Source organism: Prionailurus bengalensis, chromosome B2, assembly GCF_016509475.1.
Source record: "Prionailurus bengalensis isolate Pbe53 chromosome B2, Fcat_Pben_1.1_paternal_pri, whole genome shotgun sequence".
NCBI classification, from domain to species: domain Eukaryota; kingdom Metazoa; phylum Chordata; class Mammalia; order Carnivora; family Felidae; genus Prionailurus; species Prionailurus bengalensis.
Genome location: NC_057349.1, coordinates 112,632,670 through 112,657,664, shown reverse-complemented (window position 1 = coordinate 112,657,664; position 24,995 = coordinate 112,632,670). Strand labels below are relative to the sequence as shown.

At 36.5% G+C, this 24,995-nt stretch overlaps 1 protein-coding gene across 1 annotated transcript in view; it reads right to left on the bottom strand.

Annotated features, from left to right (window-relative positions):
- RNF217 (ring finger protein 217) overlaps positions 1 to 24,995 on the bottom strand; it is a 123,074-nt gene that overhangs the window by 26,031 nt on the left and 72,048 nt on the right. The window contains exons 2-3 of the mRNA XM_043592243.1: positions 17,334 to 17,567; positions 3,619 to 3,783 (exon numbers count right to left, since the gene is read on the bottom strand). Coding sequence (XP_043448178.1) covers positions 3,619 to 3,783; positions 17,334 to 17,567 — 399 coding nt within the window. The remainder of the gene's footprint in view (positions 1 to 3,618; positions 3,784 to 17,333; positions 17,568 to 24,995) is intronic.

Genomic DNA, 24,995 nt, shown 5'->3' with positions numbered 1-24,995 from the left:
TAGCAGAAAGGCATTTAAGAGTTAATAAGCTAATTAAACAATTGTTATGGAAACTATTTAGTGACCTGAGAAAGGTTTGGTATGGTAAATGGGAAAACAAAGAACATCAAATGATCTGCATACTACAATTAAAACTTTAAAAAGTTTCTTAAATAGGGGAAAGATGGAGGAGATACAATGGTGAGTACACTGGAGAGGCAGGATTCTTGATACATTTTTTCTCTTTTCCAAATTTCTATTATGTTATAGGACTTTTATAAACAAAACAATCATTTAAAAATCACAATTATTAAAATTATGAATCAATCTAAGAAAATATACCTATGCAGGGTATAAAAATATCAAAATACTTTGGCCATAACAAAATTTTAAACACATTTGATTATCATTGAGAGCAGATACTTATGAAAATATATATAATTGTTTTGTTCACTTGCATTATGCGAAATTGTTCTTTTTCATAAACTCTTAGCATCTTCCTCTTTTACATTTATAAATTTAATTCTTTTAATTGAAAATAAATAATTTTAGGGGAGCCTGGGTGTTCAGTCAGTTAAGTGTCCAACTCTTGGTTTTGGCTCAGGTATGATCTCATGGTTTGAGAGATTGAGCAAAGAGCCTGCTTGGGATTCTCTCTCTTTCTCTCTCTCTCTCTCTCTGCCCATCCCCTGCTCACACACAGACACACACACACACATACACACACACACACACACTCTCTCTCTCTCTCTGTCTCTCTCTCTCAAAATAAGTAAATAAACATAAAAAAATAAAATAAATCATTTTAATACACATATTTTCACTTCTGTTAATTTCACACTGATTTCTACTATGCATTCATAGCCATTTAGTTTAACTTGCTTCATATTTATTTATTTTCCAACATTTTATATTTATAAATTTAAATGATTATTTGTGAAAGCAAAGCCTTGGAGTATAAGATAAATATTAAGTCATCGAGTAGTGTCTCCTCATGGATTTCTGTTATAAGAATTAGTGTTTCGTGGGGGGAAATAATTTTAAGGTACAACAACAACAACAAAAATCACAGTTAAGAAAATGCAAAGCTATAAAGTCATATGCTTAAAAGAAAAGGAAGACTGAACCATTTGTATTCAAATCACACCCCAAAATATGACATAAATGACATGAATTGTATGGAACCTGAATCTCACCAGAAAGTAGATTCTGTGCTACACACTATCACATAAGTGGATTTCGTGGTTCCTTGGCTCCTTTCCTTTCAGCCATTTGAAAGCTAATTCTTTTTCAAGCCCCAACATTTTAGCTATTACTTCAAAGAGCAACCAGTATGGATGTTCTCTCTTAACTGTTTATCTATACTTGTTAAAACTGTGAGAAGTTGTTAGAGCATTCAGAAAACTCCTTATAGTTGGCTGCTTTTTCTTTCTATATATCAGAGTCCACTTAATGTTAGACTGAGGGATTATAGTAACCAATGTATGTTTTTATGTATTACCTCAATTCATTCAGAATTTCCTCAATGTGCAATGCTGCTCTGCTCATTCAGCATATGGTTGTGGAGCCAGGCTAACTGGTAATTGTCTTTACAACGTTCCAGAGAAATAAAAAGTATACTTTTGAATAAAGTGTTAAATAGAATGACTTAACAGCAGTTCTAAATTCCTACTGGTCTTTATTTAGTTGAAAGTGAGTAGCAGCTTTGAATAAACTGAAAAGGCAAGAGAAAGGAGGAAAGGCCTCATTTTCTCATTGTTCTTCAGTGTTTGAAAAATGGAAGTGTACTGAGCAGTTGATGCAGTGATCTGGAACAACTCTAAAATCAAAACGATAATTGTGGATGAATTTGCCTTCCACAGGGAAAACAAAGAAAGCTTTAGCTCAAACATCTTTAGACATGGCTTTTAAGGAGCCAGGTCATCTAAACTATTTCAAAAGTTTTTTCAGTTGCTAAGAATGCAACATGTTATTAGAGGCAATACTTTTACTTACTATATGTGCAAACTAGTATGTGAATCTAATACAGTGAATCTGTGCATTACATTTATGCTCATTAATAGGCTTCAGAATATGCTTTATTACTTCAAGTAGGATTTAAAATGATTAATTTTTAAAAATTTTCTGAGAAGTCAAATTTTATTTATCTGGTGCTAAGTCTCCAGGAAGGAATTGCAAAATTGTTCTTAGGCCCAATCTGCACTGATTTCTTTCTTCTTTTCTTTTAGGTTAAAGTTAGTTAACATAGAGTGTAGTATTGCTTTCAGGAGCAGAATTTAATGATTCATCACTTACACCCAGTGCTCCTCCCAAAAAGTGCCCTCCTTAATGTCCATCACCCATTTAGCCCACTCCACACCCTCCTCTCCTCCAGCAACCCTCAGTTTGTTCTCCATATTTAAGAGTCTCTTATGGTTTACCTCCCTCTCTGTTTTTATCTTATTTTATTGTTCCTTCCTTTCCCCTATGTTACTCTGTTTTGTTTCTTAAATTCCACGAGTGAAATCATATGATAATTTGTCTTACTCAGCGATCAAAAAAAATGCAATCTTGCCATTTGCAACAACGTAGATGGAACTAGACTGATTTCTAAAGATTAATTTGGCAAAAAGTGGAAAACATACCGAAGAGTGTACATACACATATACACACATATAAGTTTCTAAAGTGAGCTTTGAGGGAAAAAAAAAAAAAAGAAAAACTCCAAACTTAAACAGATCCCTATCCTGTAAGTATCAAATCCAAAGTTTTCTGGCTGGATTTACTTGCTGATTTCTCTACAGGTGAGCCTTCCCTGGCTGTTTGCATGGTTGACTTTCAACATGTAAATCTCAGCTCAAATGCCTACTAACTTTTGATTGCCTGCGTGATAATCAAGAGAAAAATGAGAAATGGGATTCATAAAATCCCTAAGTTCTGACTTCAGCTATTAGCTTCTACTGCACCAGATTTACAAAAAGCAAATGATCAGCTTAATGTAATCCTTAAGTGATAAGCAATGGAAGAAGGAGAGAAAACCAAAGGACAGCAGGACTCAGAGCCTGCATAATTGGATAGTGATTATAGTACATGCGGGAAACTAGAAATAATATTTTACATTATTTTCATTCCTGCTTTTCCCTATACACACATCTCCATTTTTATTTTTAGTTTTTTTTGAACAATTCAGATTTTTTAAATGTTTTTTTGAGAGAAAGAGAGCACGCACACGTGTGGACATGAACCGAAGAGGGTCAGGGAGAGAAAGGGGAAGAGACTCTAAAGCAGGTTCTGCATCGACAGCAGTGAGCCCAAAGTGTGACTCAAACCCAGGAACCATGAGACCATGACCTGAGCCGAAGTCGGACGCTCAGCTGACTGAGCCACCCAGGTGCACCACACCTCTCCATTAGAACATAAAAACTTTGAAGTTTAAAATCAGTAATTATATGTAGCCTCCTTAAATTTTGAAGTATAATGCAAGTAAAAAGAATATATGTCGTTTATATGCAAAAATCTTCCATTCAGTTATGTAATATAATTACTCTTCTAAAATGAAACAGCAAATAACCTGCATTAAAACAGTTACACATATAATTCACTTCAATATTGTAAATGTTACCGTTCAGTGATTTTCTGGGCAAAGGTTAGTTTTCTCACCTTGCACTTTGGACACTTCTGGGCATTCCTCTGCCCATGCTCGATTTCACTGGCCCAGTGACGCAACAACTTGTCCCCTTTTTTGTACTCCTTGCAGTTAACACCTTCATGCCAAGGAGAGTGGCACTTAAAACACCAGACGAATTGGCAAGTGGGGCACTGGATCTGTATAAGGAAAAGTAACATTAAGCACTGGTAGACATATTGACAGTTCCTAAAAGGATAAGAATGACGATGCTTGAGGAGATTAGCTTGAAGGTTATAATCTGTCCAGACTTAAAATATTACCCCGCTGTAAGATTACACTACAATGAGATGTAACTGTTCTATTATTAAAGGAGGAAAGAATTGCTTTGACATGGATGGTAAGGCTGTTTGTAGACCATACTGGAAATAAACATTGGGACATTCTGGAAATTATTTTGGTTTTAAGAAAATCTTCTAGATTGAAGCACAGAGTAAGAGCTGAAGTCCACAATGCTCTGAACCTACAAACTAGGCTGCTGCCCTGAAATTCACATTTTCTTTGAACCAATTTCCCAGGAGTTTCCATTGCTATTACCAATGGCTTTATTACCTTTTATAAAATCAAAGCCCCACAGATGCTCCATCAAATGAAAAACACACTGGCAAATAAACTACTATACCAGAATTTTCTAGGTAAATGCCATCTAAAATAAAGGACATGCCTCATTTGCTATTAATCTAAGGGAGGTTAATTATAAAATTAATACAAAGGATCCTATTAGAAATATATCTGTATGGTGGTCCTGTGGCCTGTACCTAGGAATCCATCAAAAAAATGTCTTTGCATTTTCACTATGTAAAGGTATATGTGAGAGTATGTGTTTATGTTCATTGAAAATATTTGTTTTCCACTTGATATGGAAGACATTTTTCTTACTTCCTTCATTTTGAATGATAGGTGTCCCATTCTCATACAATATTTCTGATGTTCACTCTCCAAGAACATATAGGGATAATTTGAATTTCTCAGCCCCGTTGGATTAAAGTGAATAAAATGTCTCAATATAAACAAAACTGATAACTATTCTCCGTGCTCCTGTATATTATTTCACATAGCATGAGCGAATTTACTGACTACACTTTGAAAACTAGTTAGAATTTCTTTTGGTAAACTGCTGACAATATCTCTGCTTATTTTCTTGGAAAACCACTTTTTTTTTTTACATCAAAGCTTCCGATATAGAGATTAACCAAGGAGAAATTACAATCACAGATCTTATAACTCAAAGCACTGCAGTTTTTACTAATGTCAAGAATAGATAATATTCTTCCTATGTAAACATGAAGTAACAAAAGTACTTTTGCTTTTAATTTATATCAAAACAAAATGTTATTTTGTCAGAAAATTTTAAACATCATGTCTATTTATTTATTGAAATTCTCTTAGGTATAATATTTATACCTCTGCATGACATGAAGTATTTATTTTTACCTCCAAAATAATGCTACAAAGTAGATAGAATCACAAGTTCATACATAAGGAAACTAAGGCTCACAGAGATTAAATAACTTGTCCAAAGTAACGTAGCAAATTTGCCTTAAGAAGAAATTTAAACATAAGTTTGTCTAGCTCCAAAGCCAGCAAGAAAGAAAGTATTCTTTCTTCAGCATTTGAAAACAAAAAACATAGAAGTCAAAGCCATGGTTAAGCTATTCAGTAAGTCAGAATTCTTCATGACTATCAACAAAAAGTGAATGTTGAAAATCCTTTTCAAAATTTTATTTACAGAAATTAGGAGACTTCTTGGTTATAAAAAGGAGGCATGTTGCTATTTAGCCATTTAAAGTAATCATTTTTGCCTTCTCTGGTCATTAAAGTTAAATAGTCATTTTAAAGTAAGAAGAATGAGTTGAAGTGGGTAAACTCCAGATAATAAAACAATATAAAACAATCATCTCCCCCTTGTCATTGAACAATGAGGAATAAATGTAAATATCACATGAGGCGTATGAATGTAACTTTCTCATGTAATGAATGAAATGGGGAAGAAGTCAGAAAGACTCGTTTTTCCTCACGTGTCTGCGATTATCAGAAGGACTTGAATATTTAAGTAAATTCCCTTCTATTCAACATGATTCATAATTTTAAATCACTGACCTCTAGCACTGTCAAATAAAAAAAAAACTTCTTTGCTTTTTAATCAGTCAGATTGTGTTTATGAAATGAACAGAAGAATGAATGAAATAGCACTTTGACACTGGGATTAACTCTGTGGATGTCAGACATCAAAATGGTTCAAGGATCTTTGTGACCAAGTGCTAAACTATCACCCCTATGGATCCCTAATGAAGACAATTAGAACCGTATGACTCTCCTAAGGTACCAGAATGATAAAGAATCTGATACGTGCGGGGCGCCTGGGTGGCGCAGTCGGTTAAGCGTCCGACTTCAGCCAGGTCACGATCTCGCGGTCCGTGAGTTCGAGCCCCGCGTCAGGCTCTGGGCTGATGTCTCGGAGCCTGGAGCCTGTTTCCGAGTCTGTGTCTCCCTCTCTCTCTGCCCCTCCCCCGTTCATGCTCTGTCTCTCTCTGTCCCAAAAATAAATAAACGTCGAAAAAAAAAAACTTAAGAAAAAAAAAAAGAATCTGATACGTGGGTGTCTACACCAGGGACTCAGGCTCCCAACTTTGCATAATAAATAGCTAAGTCCTGTGGCAATCTTCACCAACGCGAACTCGGTGGCAAACTGTGAAAAGAGTTTCGCAGCAAGCTCTCAAATGAAGATGAATAATTTAAATTCAGATCCAACTGCTTACTGTCTCTCACTGAAAACATTAAAATAACTATTGTTTTGCTCTGAAGTAAGATAATAAAAGGATTAATAGTCAACCCCAACAACACTGTTGTTCTATATTTTCTACATGCTAACTGTTTGGTCTGAAGATGCCTTATTCATTGTGACCTTAACCATATTCAAAATCGGCCTTCTATAAAACACAAATGGACATCACTGCTGCATCTTCTTCCACTCCTTTTTTTAATACTTCTTCCTCCACATGAAATGCTGTCTTACAACCACAGCCCTTCCACACGGAGTGCCTGCCTTCTGAGTAATTATATTCATGCAGAGGCCACTACATTCTATCCTTTCTGTCCCAAGTGTGGTTGGAGGGGCAGCTACATCAGCATCGCCTGGTAGTTTGCTGGAAACAAAAAATTCATGTCACGGCCCTTACCTACTGAATTAGAGCCTGTATTTTCACAAGGTCCCCTGGTGATTCACATGCATGCTAAAGTTTGAGAAGCTCTGCTCGATACCATCTGACCCTGTATCCCTGGTCACAACTGATTACAATAGGGATGAGTCCCTCAGCAAACACATGTATCCACTGGCTGGCAAGCAGTCTATGGGGTGGCTGGCATGAGTTTGTGTAGCTGGGTGCTCATAGTTGAACAGAGATTAGGCAAGACAGATTTATTCTCTTGAGGAGTGAAATGGGGATACACATAAACTTTACCTTTGCTGTGAAGACAAAGGTGAGAAAAGCTGAGTGAGCACAGTGCAGATCACAGAAGGGAACAACGGACATTCAAGTCCAGTGACGCAACAGAAGGGCTCTCATGCAAACAGAAAGAGTGCCCAGTTCTCTGTATTTTCAGTGGCTGCTGAGGCTGCTTTCCTGCCCTTCCTTCTTCCTGTGGAGCTTGCAGGAAACCTCGTTAACTCAGGTAGCTTGAAAGAAAGTATATCTCTGTCTCTTGTAATTGGAGAAAGTCCAATGAACACAATCTGTCTATTGAAATCTTATCCGGATCAAATACGACTTGCTTGAAGATGTCTTCCCTTTTCCTCCCAAAGAGATTCAGTGTCTCTTTTACAGAACTCCCATTAGAGATGTAGATGTCTAATCTCCTTAACAGGCTACAAGTTCACTGAGGACAAAGGATGTCTCAGGCATCCTGTATTTCCTGAGATAAGTAACATAGAACTTCTGGCACATGGCAGGCACTCAAAGTTATTTGTAAAATGAATTACTTTACACACAGGAAGCACTAAATATTGGGTAACATTAAATGAATTCAAAGAAAAATCAACATATATATCTAATTTATGATTAATGGCTGAGATGGAATCATTATTTCTTAGATTACTAGATGATATTTACTAAATATTTTATCCACATGACATTTTACTGAGCATCATGATCATGATCAAACTCTCCTGCAAGAGACAGGGGGCTGCAAGTGTTTTAAGAATAAAGTTATCAGAGTTAAGAATCTTTAATAACTTGTCCCAGAATCCATGAAAGATTAAAAAACCTTTATATTACATTTTTGACTTTTGAATTCCTTTAGTTTTTACAGAAATCTGGGCTACAGTGACACTCAGATGACTGGTTAAACCATCTACTTGCCCTCAGCAAATGGTGTTTTCTCTTGACAGTCATACCAAATAAAAAAAAAAACCACAAGATAAAAAGAGTTCAAAACCAAAAGGCACCCCAGAAACATCTTTCTTTTTTGGCTGAAATTCTATGCACTCCTATATATATAATTATTTTAAATCACAAAATCATTACTTACTAAACATAAAATAGTAGATAATCTCTGTATATAAATGCAGCATTGCAAATATGAGCTAACTCAGTTTTCTAAGAAGAATTTGTTTTATTAGAACTATAGGTTAAGACAGATACTCAATAATAAAACATATTCACCATTCATTTACCCATTCAAAAAATATTTATTGAGTACCTTCAAGTAGTAGGTTACTGAATGTACTGATTTTAGGCACATAAAAAAGAATGAAAATACTTATCCTCAAGGAATTTACTGAAGACAGACAGATACAAACCCAGAGAGCTATAAAACGGTGTCACAACCACTAAGCTAGAAGCTTGGACAAGTGGGTGCCATAGCAAAGGTGTTTCAGAGAAGGCTGGAAGAGTAATGTTCAGAGAGAATATGGCCTTGAAGGTTGAGTGGAATGTGTCTGGGGCAAGTGGTGGGGTAACACTTCTGGCAGAGGGCACATCCTAAGCTATCACAGAGGCTGAAAGCACCCAGTGCATGGGGGGAAATAGCAAGTGTTCCAGTATGGCCCAGAGATGTCACCTCAACTGGTTCAATCCTCAGCCTTGCTGAAGTGTCTAATAAACAGAGTCCACTCAGTCTTACATTTATGCTCCTATACTCTTGATGCGTCTCTCAAAATACACTGTGGTCCAGAACTTGCTTACATGAAACATACAACTTATGGCTTTGTCCGTAGCTTAACATGACTTAAGTCTTTGTCAGACTAGGCTGTGCCCTGAAGAAACTGATCAGTATATAAATAATAAAGAAATGCCATGGTTATAAAAAGTTTTATGATAAGATGGTTTTCTTGAAGACAAGAAGATTGTGAAGAAGTACAGGGTACAATAGAGAGGAGAAAAGTATTCGATGCATGGCTTCAAATACTTTCAAGGAAGCACTATTTGCTCCTTTATACGATCAAATCCTAAAGCAAGAGTGGCAGGTTCTCCACATGGGAAAACATGGCTTGACTTCTTGTCTTGATTCTTAGTCTGTCAGATTAGTCCATTAGTCCCCTTCTACTTGGGATCTCTCCCTGAATATAGTGCCAGTAATATACAGGCTTCACGAGGCACTGTTCCCTGAACACAGTCCAAATGTGGCCCAGTGACCCTTGCCTTAATTTCTCACAGCATGGTGAACCTAAGCTGGAAAATGAAAGGAAAACTTTCCTAGAGGGTAGGGATCAAATGAGGGCAACAAACAAACAGACAAACAAACAAACAAAAAACAAGTTAACACATAAGATAACCTGTATGGAGATATAGTGGTTATTTATATAAATAGCCTTACCGACAACCCTCATATTGATTTCTAGCTCCTTTTACATATGCAACACACTATTTATCACACAATACATTCACTTTAGTACTAGCTTTCATTTTCAATAGAAAGACATACTCTTCTAGGGGTTCTGCCTTTGCAAAGAGTCCTCTCTCCCTAATTTGAAAAACATTGTTTCATAGCAATCCATTTTGCTTCTACCACTTGGAAAACACCTTTAAGCATTTGTAGACTTTTCCTCTAAACCTAGAAATCAAGGCCCAGAGAAGAATCTGTCTCAACTTATTTCTTGTTTGAGGACCTACCTCTTCATAGGTGAACATAATTGGCACTGGAAGATTCTGCCCTGATTTAATCCAAAATTACTAGCCAGAGCAGTATGGCATCATCTAATTTTCAATAAGACATCTATTCTGAACACAACACAATAAGGCTAATATCTCAGAGTCAACCCACCTAAAGAAGCAGGAGGACCATCTAATTACACAGTGTACGTGGGGAAATGGGACTATTGTCTGTGACCAAAGGTAAAAACAAGAGATAGGTCTCAGCCTGAAGGTAACAATGAATTCTTTCAAAACGGAAGGGAATTCGTCTGTAAGTAGAAAGTTTCTTAAAAATGGGAGTGTTGAATCAATGTCTGAATGGCCACCTGTAAGCATTTTGTAGACACGATTTATGCACATGAACACTGTTGCATTAGGTTCCCGTACAGATCTGAGAGGGTACGTATGGCAAGGTAGAAGTACAGAGTATGGTCGGTGAGAAATGCACAGAAATTCCAGACCATTTTAGAATGAGCACCAGACTTGGCTTACTTCTACCCACTCTTCTGCACATGGTCAGAGAGAAATGATTCTTCAGCTTGTCTCTTCTGCTGAAGACCCAAGAGATGACGTAATGAAGTGAAAAAAACAGAAAGTTTTCAATCTCAATGTAGGTCGGTTTATGGTAGCTATGAGTCTTGATTATAACAATTATTGTAGTTTTTCTAAAACATCAGATGGAGGCTAAAATACTAAATGAATTCTAATATTTGGCCTTTGTTGTTATAAGTTCAAGTAAGGAAACTATAAAATATTGCAGCTAATTTATACATCAAGAAAGCAAACAAAGAACTTTAGTAAAGCACTTCATTAGTAACTAGAGGGGAAAATGCATCCCAATAAAATTGAGTAGATCTGCATCATAGCTGAGTGTTACACATTTTTTTCAAAGTTAGCATATATAACACACCCTTTGTTTAAGCTGGCTTCTTTAAACCAGGGTAGACGACTTCATCTTTATCTCGCTCACAAATCTATGCTAGCAACAATCATTTAAGAAACTACACTTGTTTTCTACAGCTCCCAACAACAGTGATGCATTAATGCCAAGAGAAATTGTTGTGTATTATAGCATAAACTGATCTTGCAGGGCTGATGCACAATGTGATTCTCAATCTGTAAACATTGTCCATTTAAAGTGATGGTGTCAGGGAAAAACCAAAGAGCAAAGCAGCATGCTAGCCACACTTTCATGGGAAACCTTTAAAAATTTTTGTATACAGAAAAAAATTCTCAAATTATCTTTACTAAAAGAAAGCTTAAGCATATTTATTTATTTATTTATTCATTTATTTATTTATGAAAATTGTTTATTGGAGGTACACCTGAAGATGTGCAGCTGGCATTTGAATAAAGAATAGGCAGGCCCACAGAAGCAGAAATAGTGGGAAGTCACTGTTAGCACCAAAGAGACAAAGCAGGAAAGAGGTTTCTGCAGCTCAGTGAGAATTAGAAACATGGGGGGATGGGCAAATGAGGAGGGCACTTGTTGGGATGAGCACTGGGTGTTGTATGAAAGTGATGAATCATGGGAATCTACCTCCAAAACCAAGAGCGGGCTGTATACACTCTATGTTAGCCAACTTGACAATAAATTGTATTAAAAGAAAAGAGATATGGAGGAGGGACCACCCAGCGGGAGGTACAGTCATAAAGGGACATGGCTACTGCTAGAGCTTTGCATTGAATTAGGAAGGGAGTGAGGAAGTAATGCATCTACTGTTCTCTCCTCCCATCTTCCTGTTTCCTGCCAATGCCAACATTTGGCTGAACCCAAATAGGAATCAAGATGTTAGGGAATCTGGAGAAGGAGTTCAAAGAGGCAACTTTCTGGAGTACAGAACAGGTCAGAGAGGATTGAATAATAGACACAGGAAGAGGGTAAATTCAGTATTATCAGAATTCCAGCCTTCCAGTTAAGCACATTTCAAAGTATACCAATTACAAACAAAAAACCCACTGATTTGATTATAAAGCCCTTAGAAAAGTTCTTTTGCCATGCAAGGAAACCATGTATTTGCACAGCTTTATAAAATCTGATTTCTACCCGGAGAGAAGAAAAAAAAGACTGCTAAATATATAAGGTAAGAATATAGAGGGAGTTTCCCCAGGATATTTTATTGGCTTTTTTCTTTCACCTTACAATGAGTCAAAGCACCATTTTGTGAATTTTCAAGGTTTTGTTTAATATTTGTGGGAAGAAGAGTGGAGATTATTATTAGTCATGCCTGAAGGAAATCATAAAGAAAATGACCACTATCATGTTTCCTGTGTTGATTATGCATGTCCTTCAACTTACTCCAAGTCAGTATGAAAAGGGGGACCATTTCTTCGTTTACACCTGGAAATAGGAAGAAAACCTAGGACTGCACATACCTCAGTATTTTACTGAGGAGTATAAAATGACTGCATTTAATCATTTGCAATTCTCTCCTTTTTCCCATGAAAAACCATAACTTTCTCTACCTCCCAAAATATGTGTTACACATTTCTGAATTCAGTCACCTCCCTCCTGCCTCAACCTCCTCAAATATTAATGCTTGCCATAAGATCCCTCCTCATGAGATCCATGCTTCTTGGATACCCCTTTGAGGCCCCAAAGGGTCTTCAAACAACATTAGCAACACATTTCAAGCTGAATTTGTTTTTCACTCCTCAAACTGACTCCTCTTTAAGACATAGTCAGTATCATCCCTCCTTTACTCCCACCATCCACCAGTCACCCAATCTTTTATTCCACCTGTCTTGTTCTTGACTCCTCTATCTTCCTCCCAATAACCTAGGGTTGCTCATTCTGTGGCCCCTGCCTAATAATGATGGCAAACATAATAATTTCTAGCAAGTGTTGAACATTTAGAATGTGTCACACATGGTGCTAAGCACTTTACATGTGTCACCTTGTTTAATCCTTTCTATGCCCTTTTGGCAGGTACTATTAGTAACCCCAGTAAAAGATGTGAAAACTCACAGGTGCAGAACTAGTATGTGGAAGGCTGAGAGTTTAAATCTAGTTTGAAGCCAGTTCTCTGACCCACCTTTTCCAGCTTGGCAAATTCAACATTTCAAGGCTTAGTCTACTCTTTAATGAAGCCGTTTATATCTCTCCTGACCTTTCTTCTCCCATGCTCTCAGCATTTTCCATGCACATTTATTACAGTACACATTATTATATATGCATTTTCCCATTTATTAGTTCCGCCAAATATATTTTAGAGCACAGTCTATCAGATACAGGGCTTGGCACAGCTTATCAGCAGTCAGCGAGCCTGGACCTGGCCTCCTAGAAACCAGTGGGAGAGACTTTAAGCAAATAACCACACACATATAACCATAATATCCCAAATGATAGCTGCTATGAAGAAAAACTTCTTCTGGTGGTAATGTGTCTGTCTCCAGGTATCGCATGAACACCATTAAAGCCACAACTTTAGCATTTTAATTTTATCATCACTAATGTGTTCACTACATTGATATGCAGTTGTATTAATAAATTATAGGAACTGTTCAGGCTAGAAATTTGATTTCTAATTGGAAATTGAAATCAACTTTAAAGAAACGAAGTGGTAAGATATTGTCTCATGACAGGAGTTGCAGGAACAAGAAGATAAATATGGATGAGAAAACCTGGGTTTGCACAAAGGCAAGTTTGTCTCCATGTAAATCGCTCAATTCAGGAATATACTTGTTCTATTTAATATAGTAGGAGTTTACTGGAGTTCAGAACATAACGAAAAGCTCTATGTACTTAAACTTCTGCCAGAAAGGAGATGCTGAATGAGGGCTTGGAAGATGTACTGCACCTAAGAGTTCTTCTTACTGCTTGTTGATCTATTCTGTTTATTCCTTTTTCATCTGCAGTGTACAAAAAATGTAACAAGTGGTACTTGCAAAGCTATTCAAATGAAATCCCAAAATATGATATTTTAGATTTCAAATTTCATGTGAGATGATGTATCCAAAGGTATTTCCTAATATAAAATAGCTGAATTGACAGAAATCATAATAAATGCTCAAAGAGTGACATCTCGGATCATGAACTATAATTCAATGACACAAAAAGAGTAATAATGAAATACACATTAAAGTGTTTTATCAATAGATACAAAACCCACTTTAGGCCACAAACAATATTATAATGAGATTTTAAATTGCCCAGGCATGTTAGATCTTAGTGGTAACCTTTTTCTCCCCCTCTGTTTCTGCTGTGTTATGACTCAGTTCATTACATTCAAGTACTTGAATTCTTAAAGTTATGATGAACACACCAGGTTGGAAGTGGGTTCTGTTACTGGGGAAGTGGGATTTTTAAAACTAGAGCAAACCTAAAAAATAGGCACTGACGTACTGCAAAGAACAAAGATACTAGTCTCAGTGTAGGGTGCTATACTATAATCATGAATACTGCAGTTGGTTTGCTGATACATTCATGTTTGAGCTCTCCTTACTCATGAGAATCCAGACAGGTATGGATACCTAAATCAAGTAGTTCATGTTAATGTAAGAGCTAGACTTTAATGCTGAAAAATGCTACATAAACATCGTATGAAATAGTAAAAACCACTGCTTCAGGAATTGTGTGTTATCCCTAGAACTTTGTACAATATTGAAAGGGTGAATTATTTATCTTTTCTGTTAGACATCTTCTCAAGAGTAAAGATGAGTAATAACAGTAATCATCCCCAAATTCTGTGGTAGCTTTACATTTTTTGGAAGTTGCTTATCAGTTTTACTTTATATTGAGATTTTCATCTCTCACCCATTATCAAGGATTTTAAGTGTTTGTGATCAACATTTATTTTGTGTTGAATTTCTCCTCTCCTTGAAACAAATTCCCTTCTCCTTTGCTAATCAGAAGTAAAAAACTGAGCTTACTAGGTTTGACATCTTGATCCATTTGTCCCCTACGTTTCTTCTTAGGTACAACCCAACTGATAGGAAGCCTGGTATTGGCAAATGTTATCAGAGAGGCCACGGTTAACTGAAAATCGTACAAATATGGGATCTTGTATTTTCAATTTTTACATATTTCCCTCTCAATACATGTGCATTCTGATAAATCATGCTCATCATCAAATGATTTGGTGATTTTGGATGAAATGAGACCTATAAAATTTTACTATAGCTATAATTGCACCTTAACTTGAATCTTTCACCCATTTACTAAGAACAATATATTTTTAAATAATTTCCACTTTGACTCAATTATGCATACATGTTTTAACTATCCAAAATTCTAAAATAGCACAGTCTGTTTATATATATAGAATATATACAGTTTATACATATTCTATATATTCTCTATATAATATCTATTAATTGTATCAATATATATATTTTATAAACAAATTATATAAAATATATATTATATATATGATTCCAAACATAACTGAAGAAAAAAAATATCCTAAGTTATGGGATAAGAAGTCCTTGTAAAATTAGTAGTTTCTTCTTTTAAAATTTTTTTTTAAGTTTATTGATTTGTTTTGAGAGTGTTAGCTTGAACCATGGAGTGGTAGAAAGATGGGGAGAGAAAAATCTTAAGCAAGCTCTGCATTGTCAGTGCAGAGCCTGATGTGGGGCTTGAACTCACGAACGGTGAGATCATGGCCTGAGCCGAAATCAGGAGTGGGCCATTTAACTGACTGAGCCACCCAGGTGTCTTCAAAACGAATAATTTCTGATAACACCAATAACATAAAATTGGAAGAAAAATAACTTAACCTAAGAATATACAGAGTCAAATAAATGTATTCTATTGATGGGGCACCTGGGTGGCTCAATTGGTTAAGCATCCGACTTCAGCTCAGGTCATGATCTCACAGTATGAGTTCAAGCCCTGTGTCGTGTAGGGTTGTGTGCTGACAGCTCAGAGCCTGGAGCCTGCTTCAGAGTCTGTGTTTCCCTCTCTCTCTGCCCTTTCCCCCCTTGCCCTCTGTCTCTCAAAAATAAAATTAAAAAATTTAAAAGTATTCTATTGCTATTAAGTCAGTATTCAAAATCAGCGTAAGTGCACTATTTTAGTTATATAGTTTGCAATCTCAAACATGTACTTTTTAGAGAACAAAAAACAAGGGTTTTCTTGAGAGTTATGAGACTAGCCTGCACCAAGGTAGTAAATAAAAGAATTAACTATGAGAGCCAAGCAATTTCAAAGCCCAGTTACTCAGTAAGAGGCTTTGACTAACCTACTCTAGCTCATCATTGCAACGAGTAGAGGAAGGGACTTTCTAAACCACAGTCCCTCAAAGCTACAGAATGAATAATGCAGCAACCACTGCTTCTAACACCAGAGCATGGGCAAAGACTTACCTTAAATGGAGACGACTTCAAATAGCCTTTGAAACCTCTTCATCCTGCCATTCTGCTGTAATGACAAGGATGAAAACTACTGCCATGGGCCTCATTGTCTTCCCTCTTCATTTACTGCACACTAGACCAGGTGAGGCTCAAAAAATTGCAAGACAGTTGTTCTGGGGTGGGCCTGGGGCACTGGGTGTCTAAAAGCCCTCCGGGTGATTGTAATGTACAGTCAGTGCTATGAATCAGTGATTTGCTCTCACAGTTGCTGCTCTCATTTGCCTGTCTTCAGTCTTGCCCTCCTGTGACTTCCTCTACTAATGCTGCCAGAATGATCTTTCTGTAATGCCTACAGAATTAAATTAAAACTGAGCACAGTGGAAGACTCAACATGATCTGCTTTTAAATACCTGACCAGCTGCCTCTCCCTGGCTCTCTCCTGACGAGCTCCACCAAGCACCTGTTTCCAGCATGCCTGCCTCACCCTCAGGGCCTGCACACTTACCCATTCCTTGCTCTGACATGTTCTCCAACGTTTATCTGTTTATCTGCCTGGAGAACTGCATCTTCTGCAAAAAGTCTCTCCTGCCATCCTAGCCTCCACTCCTCCATCAGTGTTCTCAAAGCATAAGTGTATTTGGGTTCTCGTTTTTTGTTTCTTCTGTTGTTGTGTTTTGCTTTTGATTTGTTTTGTTTTTTTGACTAATCATATTGAACTGCCATTTTAGGACATATGTCTCTCTCACCTTCACCTTCTCTAGACATTTTTGGAGCAAGGACTAGCTCACATTTGCCTCTGTATCCCCCAAATTTAGCACACTGTCTGGCCTATACTGGCATTTTGTACTTGCTGAATACATGAATGAAAAGCATTTTATACTATTTGCACCTATCACAGACAGAGCCAGAAGAGATTCACTTTGGGTCCACTGAAAAAGTCAAGCTTACCCCCCCCCCCCAAAAGTATTAGTATTTACTTAATATTTAGTAATAGCAGTGACAATTACTTTAAAAAGATTAGTCTTTTGATTAGGCTACTAAATGAATTTTAAACATGGTTAAAGTCAAAGAAAAACTTTAACTTAATCCTCAAGAGTGCTCTCTTATCATTAGCCTCCCCAAACCACATATTTTTAGAATCACAGCCAATATACACTCACCTTAGACTTCTAAGGGAAGGAAGCCCACTTAATGCCCACCACAAGTTGGCCTAATTAGGCATCATGTGACATCTAACCCACAACTCTGGTGAACATGCTTACTTTGTATTTGCTTTCTGATCTGGAAGGGGTGGGAATATGTCCTTTTTTCTTGAAGGTTGTAAAGTGCTTGCACTGAGGACAAGGCTTGGTGCTGGAATCAATACGGCCAAGTTCCAAGAAGTACTTATATTTGATGGAATCTTCATGTGTTAAGTTATAGGTAATCGTTCTTTCTTCCAGGAATTCAAAACATTCTGTGATAGGGCATTTGATTTCTACTTGGCCAAGCTGTACCTGTGTGAAAGAGCAAATGGGAGACCCCCCCAAGAAAAGCACTGGTTAATTTTCTGTTCTTTTTTTTTCATACAGTACTGCTTATTTCATGATTACAATAAAGGATTATTCGTCATTTTTCATGACTTCTAACCTAATAAATGGCAATCACTTTGGTACCTATATTGTGCAGTACCAAAATAATCACCATATAAAGTTTCCAAAATGATTTACAGCATATTTAAGCATTCTCTATCATCATGTTTGTAAACTTAAATGAACCTAAACCACAGGCTCACCAAAGAAGCAAATTATCATCCCATCCTTCCGGAAACCTCAGAGTAAGACAACATTCAGACAATGTTCCAGCTAAAGGAATAGTTGGATGAAAAAGTGATTCAGATTTTTCAACCTAACTACAAAGTACCTCAGCACTAAGTTTAAAGCACCTCTAACTACTATAAAGGAAGAACAAAGGATTTTCAAAGTACATATACATATATACAACACATAGTAGTTTTAAAATATTGCCAATAATAACTCCATTTTCCCTGACTCATCCATGTAACTAACACGGAATAGTTTTTATATCATCAGAATCACAGGAGCAAGTAAGAAAATTACACCAATCACATTGATGCAAAAACAAAACAAAACAAACAAAACAAAAAACACATGGGATCTGGCTACAACTGAGGTCATTTATAAAATGAACTTCTTCACAGGACCACAGAGTTAGGTTAGGAGAGAGGAGAAAGATATACTACAAGAGTACATTTAGCATTTGGTATGGGATTCTAGATAAGTTTGGCATGAAAGATTACAGCATATGAAGCACCAAGTGTGGACACGACTAAATTTTAACAAATGAAGAAAATAAACTACTTTGTAACAAAGAGTTCCAAGAATACTTCCCTTAAGTAGTGAACAAGAAGTGTTTATATTTATACATCATGGCATCATAATCTCTTTTTGTATATCCTAATATAGGCTCCAAATGGCAAACAATGTTAAACCATCTCTTTCTCTCACTCGGGTGAAATGTCACTTGACATTCTGAGAAGGCAAAACACATTGACCTTAATGAGAAAAGCCGTCTGTGAAAACTGAGGGAGTGTCTGGAGAAAGAAAAACATCACCACAAAGAACAATTTCAAAAAACACACAACTAACATCAGAGTAACTTTTTTTTCCCACTTTGCTGTGTATCTGGCACAAATTTGAGGACAGGGGAAGTACACAGGCTGGGAGTGTGTGGGTGGCTGAGTCGGTTATGCATCTGACTTCAGTTCAGGTCATGATCACACGGCTCATGAGTTCGAGCCAGTTCGTGAGTTTGAGCCCCACACGGTTTGTGAGCTCAAGCCCTGCATGGGGCTGTCTGCTGTAGTGCAGAGCCTGCTTCATATCCTCTGTCCAGCCCCCCTGCCTACCCTTCCCCCCACTCTCATGCACTCTGTCTCCCTCTCCCTCTCTCTCTCTCTCAAAAATAAACATTAAAAAAATTAAGAAGCCACAGGCTGAAGGATGCATGAGATGATACATTTAATACCAGTAAAGGACACGAGCCAGACTGATAATGAAATGAAAAAGGAGCGTTGGATAAAACTCCTTCTTAGGATAAACTTGCTCAAAGTGTATATTGCTACATAATGCTATACCACTATTGTATAACATGGTCTAGAGAGATTTTTCAAACATTGCCCTCAAACAATTTTTCTATTTTTCATGATGTCTGCTTTTAGTTACAATCAGATTTGCTTCTTACACTTGTTATGGGGTTATGGAATGTGATTATAACCCAAATTAAGGTTTATAATAAATTTTTCAGTTATAGTTCAAGACATAAATCCTCAGAAGATTTTAAACAGACAAAAACATGTGTGACATTATTAAAAACTGGGTTAATGAAACATATGCAACTTTTTAAAAAATTAATACATGTTTCCTCTTTTAATATTCTGTCAACATTTATCAAGCTGATTCCGAGCCAGGTACTGGATTAGGTGCTGAAGCATTACAAGTGCCTACCAGTAAAGAGGTAATCATGATACAGAGCAGTGACCACGCCTGATGGGCAAGAACAGGATGTCAGGAGAGGATATGAGGAAGGCTTGGTAACCTTACCCTTGGGAGGTTCAGAAGAGGCTTCTTGGAAAAAGGAAGGTTTCAAGTGAGATCTTAAGATTAATAGAACTTAGCCAAACAAGGGTGAAGGTGTTTCAAACAGACAGAAGATAAAACACGGACAAAGACTTGGCGGTAAGAGAATACGGCACATTTTAGTGGGGTACCCATAGTTTCCCCACATCCTAGTTGGATCAAATGTATACTGCCCTAAGGTATATGCATCTTAACTTAAAGATGACAGCCACAGAGGGACTGAAAGATGATCAGTAAGACTGGACCACAAAGTGAGAGTATATAAAGACACGGGTGTACAGATGAACTGAAATCAGAGTGTGAGGGCACACCATGAATCCACCCTAAAAGTGTGGATGGTAAGCTAGTAATAGGCAGTTTGGAACAATTACTCATACAATTCTTCGAAGTACTCATAGTTCTGCATAGTAAGATTATCTCCTTTTTCACAATAAAATGCTACTCATGACCTATGCAATCTCTTGGCCTCTACATATCTATCTTTTTCAGAATAATTTCCTCAAAAAAATCACAAATAATGATTAAGCAAAGTGCATTCATTTATTTATTCAACAAGATATGTATTTCATCAGTTCAAGGACACAGTTTCTTCAGCATTTTAATATCTCAAAAGTCAGGACAGTCTTACAATCAACAGTCTTCAGCATTGTTCCATTGTTTAATTTGCAGTTTTTATTTTCTTGGTGGCACGTAATACAATATTATATTGTAATAATTGTATGTTATATACAATCATGTGTATAATATTGTATATTATACAATATAATACAATATATAACAATTGATCATGTCTTAGATTTCAATGAAATGTGTTTTTTACGGGTTAGGCAATATGGTGGACCCTGCAAAAATGAAGGGACAGAGACGCAGGGCTTCTATACAGGAAATGAGAGACAAACAAGTAATAAACCAGGCAGATTATAGTCAGTGCTAGAGGGAACTATGGGTCAGGGAAGGGATCTCCAAGGAGGTGACAATTTGAACAGAGAACTGAAGTGTCCTCATGCAGAGAAACTGGGGAAGAGACTACAGGCAACAGAGGCGAGGACATGGCCCCAGGGCAAAAGGTGCCTGATGTGCTTGTGTTCAGAGAACGGAACTGAGTGGCTGAGACACATACCAAATGAGCCAGATTGCACAGGCCTTGCTGGCTGTGATAAGAACCTATGGATTGTACTCTTAAGTTCAGTGTGAATCATTGAGTAGTTTTATGAGGCGAAGTGACAGACCTTGATTTACATTAAAAAAGTCACTCAGGGTCTTCCTGGAGAATGGACTATAGAAGGACAAAAGTGGACACTGGAGAATAGGGCTCTAGATTATACTTTTCTTCTTACCAGTGGCCTCTGACTGTTTCAGCCCTCCAGGCAGTTGATGATGGATGACTGAACTAGGTGACAGAAGTAGCCAGATATAGGGTGCATTTTGGAAGACGAACCAGTGGGGTTTGGTGATGAGCCAGATATTGAAAATGAAGTAAAGGAAGGAAGCAAAGGTAACTCTAGGATTTTGGCTTGAATAATCTGATGATGGGCCAATGCTACTCACTGAGAAGTGTCTAATAAAATAGTTTCTGTAGATATGTGATATTTGCTAGACATGATTCACTGCAAATTTATTATAGAAACAGGAATAAAGATCATTAGTCCATCCAAAAGCCCATATATTTGCTCCTACAATATTACAAGTAAAAGATATAGGTCCAGGATATAAAGTAGCTTTAAGGTATGAATCCTGACCTTGTAGAACCTTAGAAAACAGGAATCAAATTTGTGTTGATAGCCTATTCTAGCAATTTGGATTTGATGATAGGAATTCCTTTGAATATTTTACCCACTGTTTAAAACACTTGTTTTGAATTAGGGTAATCATAAACATATGCAAAAGTAAGCAGATTGATTATGAATTCTTCAGTACCCATTCTCTAGCATCAACAATTATCAACTCTTGGCCAATCTTGTTTCTTCTGTGCACTGTCCATATTGTCCTCCCATATTATTTTGAAGCAAATAGTAAACATCATGTCATTTCATTCATGAATATTTCTGTATGGATCTAAAGAAAATAAGTTCTTTAAAATACATAACCATGATACCAAATATCTTCTTAAAATGACAATAATTCTTTAATATCAATTTAACAGTTCAAATAACATGTCATCTAACTCCTGTTTCAAGGATTTTATGTACTTAATATACTTAAAGATATTTTAAATTTATGTTGATTCAATGCTAATGCCAGTTTATATCACTGAAAAATAGCTGTCCAATTCTTCTGGACAAAAACATGTCCATTCTTGTAAAACAAAATTACTTAACTCTAAATCAATCTCCAAGTGTCTCCAGGAGACACTATTACCCAGTTAACATTCAAGCTAAAAGGCTAACTTGCCACTTGGGACAACTCAGAAGTAATTTAGTGACACAGGTGAGGGAAGAGGCCTCTGGAAAAGTGTCAGATTAATTAAATCTTCCAAAGAAAAGGACAGAGAAAGTTTAAAACTTGGCTTTCAAAGCTTGATTTATGAAAGGTATGGTTTATGATTTCAATCTTGGTTTTAAGTGTTGGTCATAATAGTTTGCAGGGTTCCTTGAACTTTTGTTCAGTTGACAACAACTTCATTTTTCCTTAAAAATGGAACATGTTAATATGACAGAGGAGAAGAGACTACCACAACAAAAGCAATAACAATCATGAAATATACACAGCACCTCCTACATGTCAAGCACTGTTCCTTCTATTTTTAAGTTTAACTTTTTTAAGTAAATCTCTACATCCAACATGGGAGTTGAAGTTACAACCCTGAGATCAAGAGTCTCATGCTCTAGAGACTGAGCCAGCCAGGCACCCTGCCAAGCACTGTCTAAACGTTATCTTGCATTAATTACTTAGTGGAGCACTAAAGAGGCAGATTCATTTTCAAGTTCATGGATCTCCCATGACTTTATCATTTATAGGAACGTGGCTGCTTTTTTTTACTCAACAGCTACTACAGAGCATTGTGCTAGATGCCTTTGAATATTTGAAAAAAAAAAAAAGAAAGAACGAAAAACATCAAGTCAAATATCCCAGAAATTCTCTGAACCCCAAGCAAAATAAATACAAAGTGGGGCGCCTGGGTGGCTCAGTCGGTTAAGTGCCTGACTTCGGCTCAGGTCATGATCTCATGGCTCATGAGTTCGAGCCCCGCATTGGGCTCTGTGTGGACAGCTCGGAGCCTGGAACCTCTTCAGATTCTGTGTCCTCTCTCGTCTGCCCCTCCCCCACTCATGCTCTGTCTCTCTGTGTCTCTCAAGAATAAACATAAAAAAATACTAATAAAATAAATACAAAGAAAATCAAGCCATAGGCATACCAAATAAAAGTGCCAAGTACCAAACACAAAGTATCTTAAAAGCAAAAGAAGAAAAAGGTACTCCGACACAGAAAACTTCAGCCCCTACTATCTTGCTGGTAAATTCTACTGAGAATTTAAGGATGAAATAATACCAGTATTACACAACTACTCTTAGAGAATAAGTAAAAGGGTATGAGAGGGAGGGGTCACTGCTCAAGTTGTTTTATTAGGTGGACATAATCCTGATACCAAAACCTGATAAAGACATTGTAAGAAAAGAAAATTTCTGACCAATCTCTTTATAAACATAGATGCAAAAATACTAAACAAAATATTAGGAAACCAAACTGAACAATCTAAGAAAAAGGTATCAGATCATAATCAAAGAAGGTCTACTGCAAGAATACAAGTTTGGTTTACATTCAAAGATAACTGGTATAACTCATACATTAATATGGGAGAAAAATCATATGATTATCTCCATAAAAAATTATCTTCCATAGAGGAAAAGTATTTGATAAATTCAACACTCATTCATGTTAAAATCTTAGCAAACCAGGAAGAGATGAAAACTCTTTGTTAACCTGATAAAGAGCATTTACAAGAAAACCTACAATAAACATCACATTCAATGGTGAAATACTGACAGCTTTCTTTTTGAGATTGGAAGTGGGTCAAGTATACACTGCCACCATTATTCAACATTGACTAGAGCTCATAGCCAACATAAGAAGAAAAGAGAAATGACAATAAAACAATTAGAAATTAAGATATAAGATCCTCCATTTCTCACAGATTGCATAATTATATATACAGAAAATCCAAAATAATCTATAGATAAACTACTAGGATTAATAACTGAATTTAGCAAATTTGCTGAATAAGTAAAATACACAAAAATCAAGTCAAACTAGTAACATGCAATGTGAAAAAATATTTAAGAATTATCACTTATAGAATATAAAAACATGCAGTAATAATAAAGTCAACAAAATATGTATAATACCACTCCACAGAAATATTTGAAATATTTTTAAGAAAATAAAAAGAAGTAAATGAATGGAAGGATACATCAGGTTCCTGAACTGGAAGGAAGTTTCAATATGGTAAAAATATAAATTCAGTCATATTAATCTATAAAGTTTCCTGTAGTTCTCTCTCTCTCTCTTTTCTTGAGAACAAAGTGAGTTCAAAATTATGAGCGGACTGTGAAATACTTACGGATGGTCATTGTACTCCTGATCTAGAAAAACTAAGTAGTAAGACTTGTTCTACCAGATAGAAGATGAATCATAAAGCTACAGTAATTACAACAGTATGACTCTAGCACACAGAGAGATAAGGATGGGTAATGACAGATAATAGAACAGAAGAGTACTGAACAGACCACTTGCATGGGGACACCACAGGCACCAACACTATAGAGTAGTGTGGAGGCTAATGATTTTCAGTAAGTTGTGCTGAGTCACTTAAATATCAATTAAAAAAATATGTCTTGACTTCTACCTCAAACGAAGTGGACAGTAGCTATTATCATAGAAAATTAAACAATAAAACTTCTAAAGATGATCAAGAAAACTATCTTCATGATCTTAGGGAAGGGACATATTTCTTACATATGACCCTAAAAATACCACCAAAAAATGCTACATTGGACTAAATAACATTTAAATCTCTGTTCACCAACAGATATTATGGAGAGAGTGAGACTGTCAATAAGAGTGGGAGAAGATATTTGCAATATGCAAAGACAAGGTTTTGTTCATCCAGAATATATAAAGAAGCCCTGCAAATCAATAAGAAAAAGGAAGACAACCAACCAAATGGAAAAATAGTCAAAGCACTTCACAAAAGAGGATGTTCAATTACCAACAAACATGAAGGTGTGTTCAACTTCATGAGTTATCAGGGAAATGAAATTAACACCACAATGACATGTAATTTTGAAG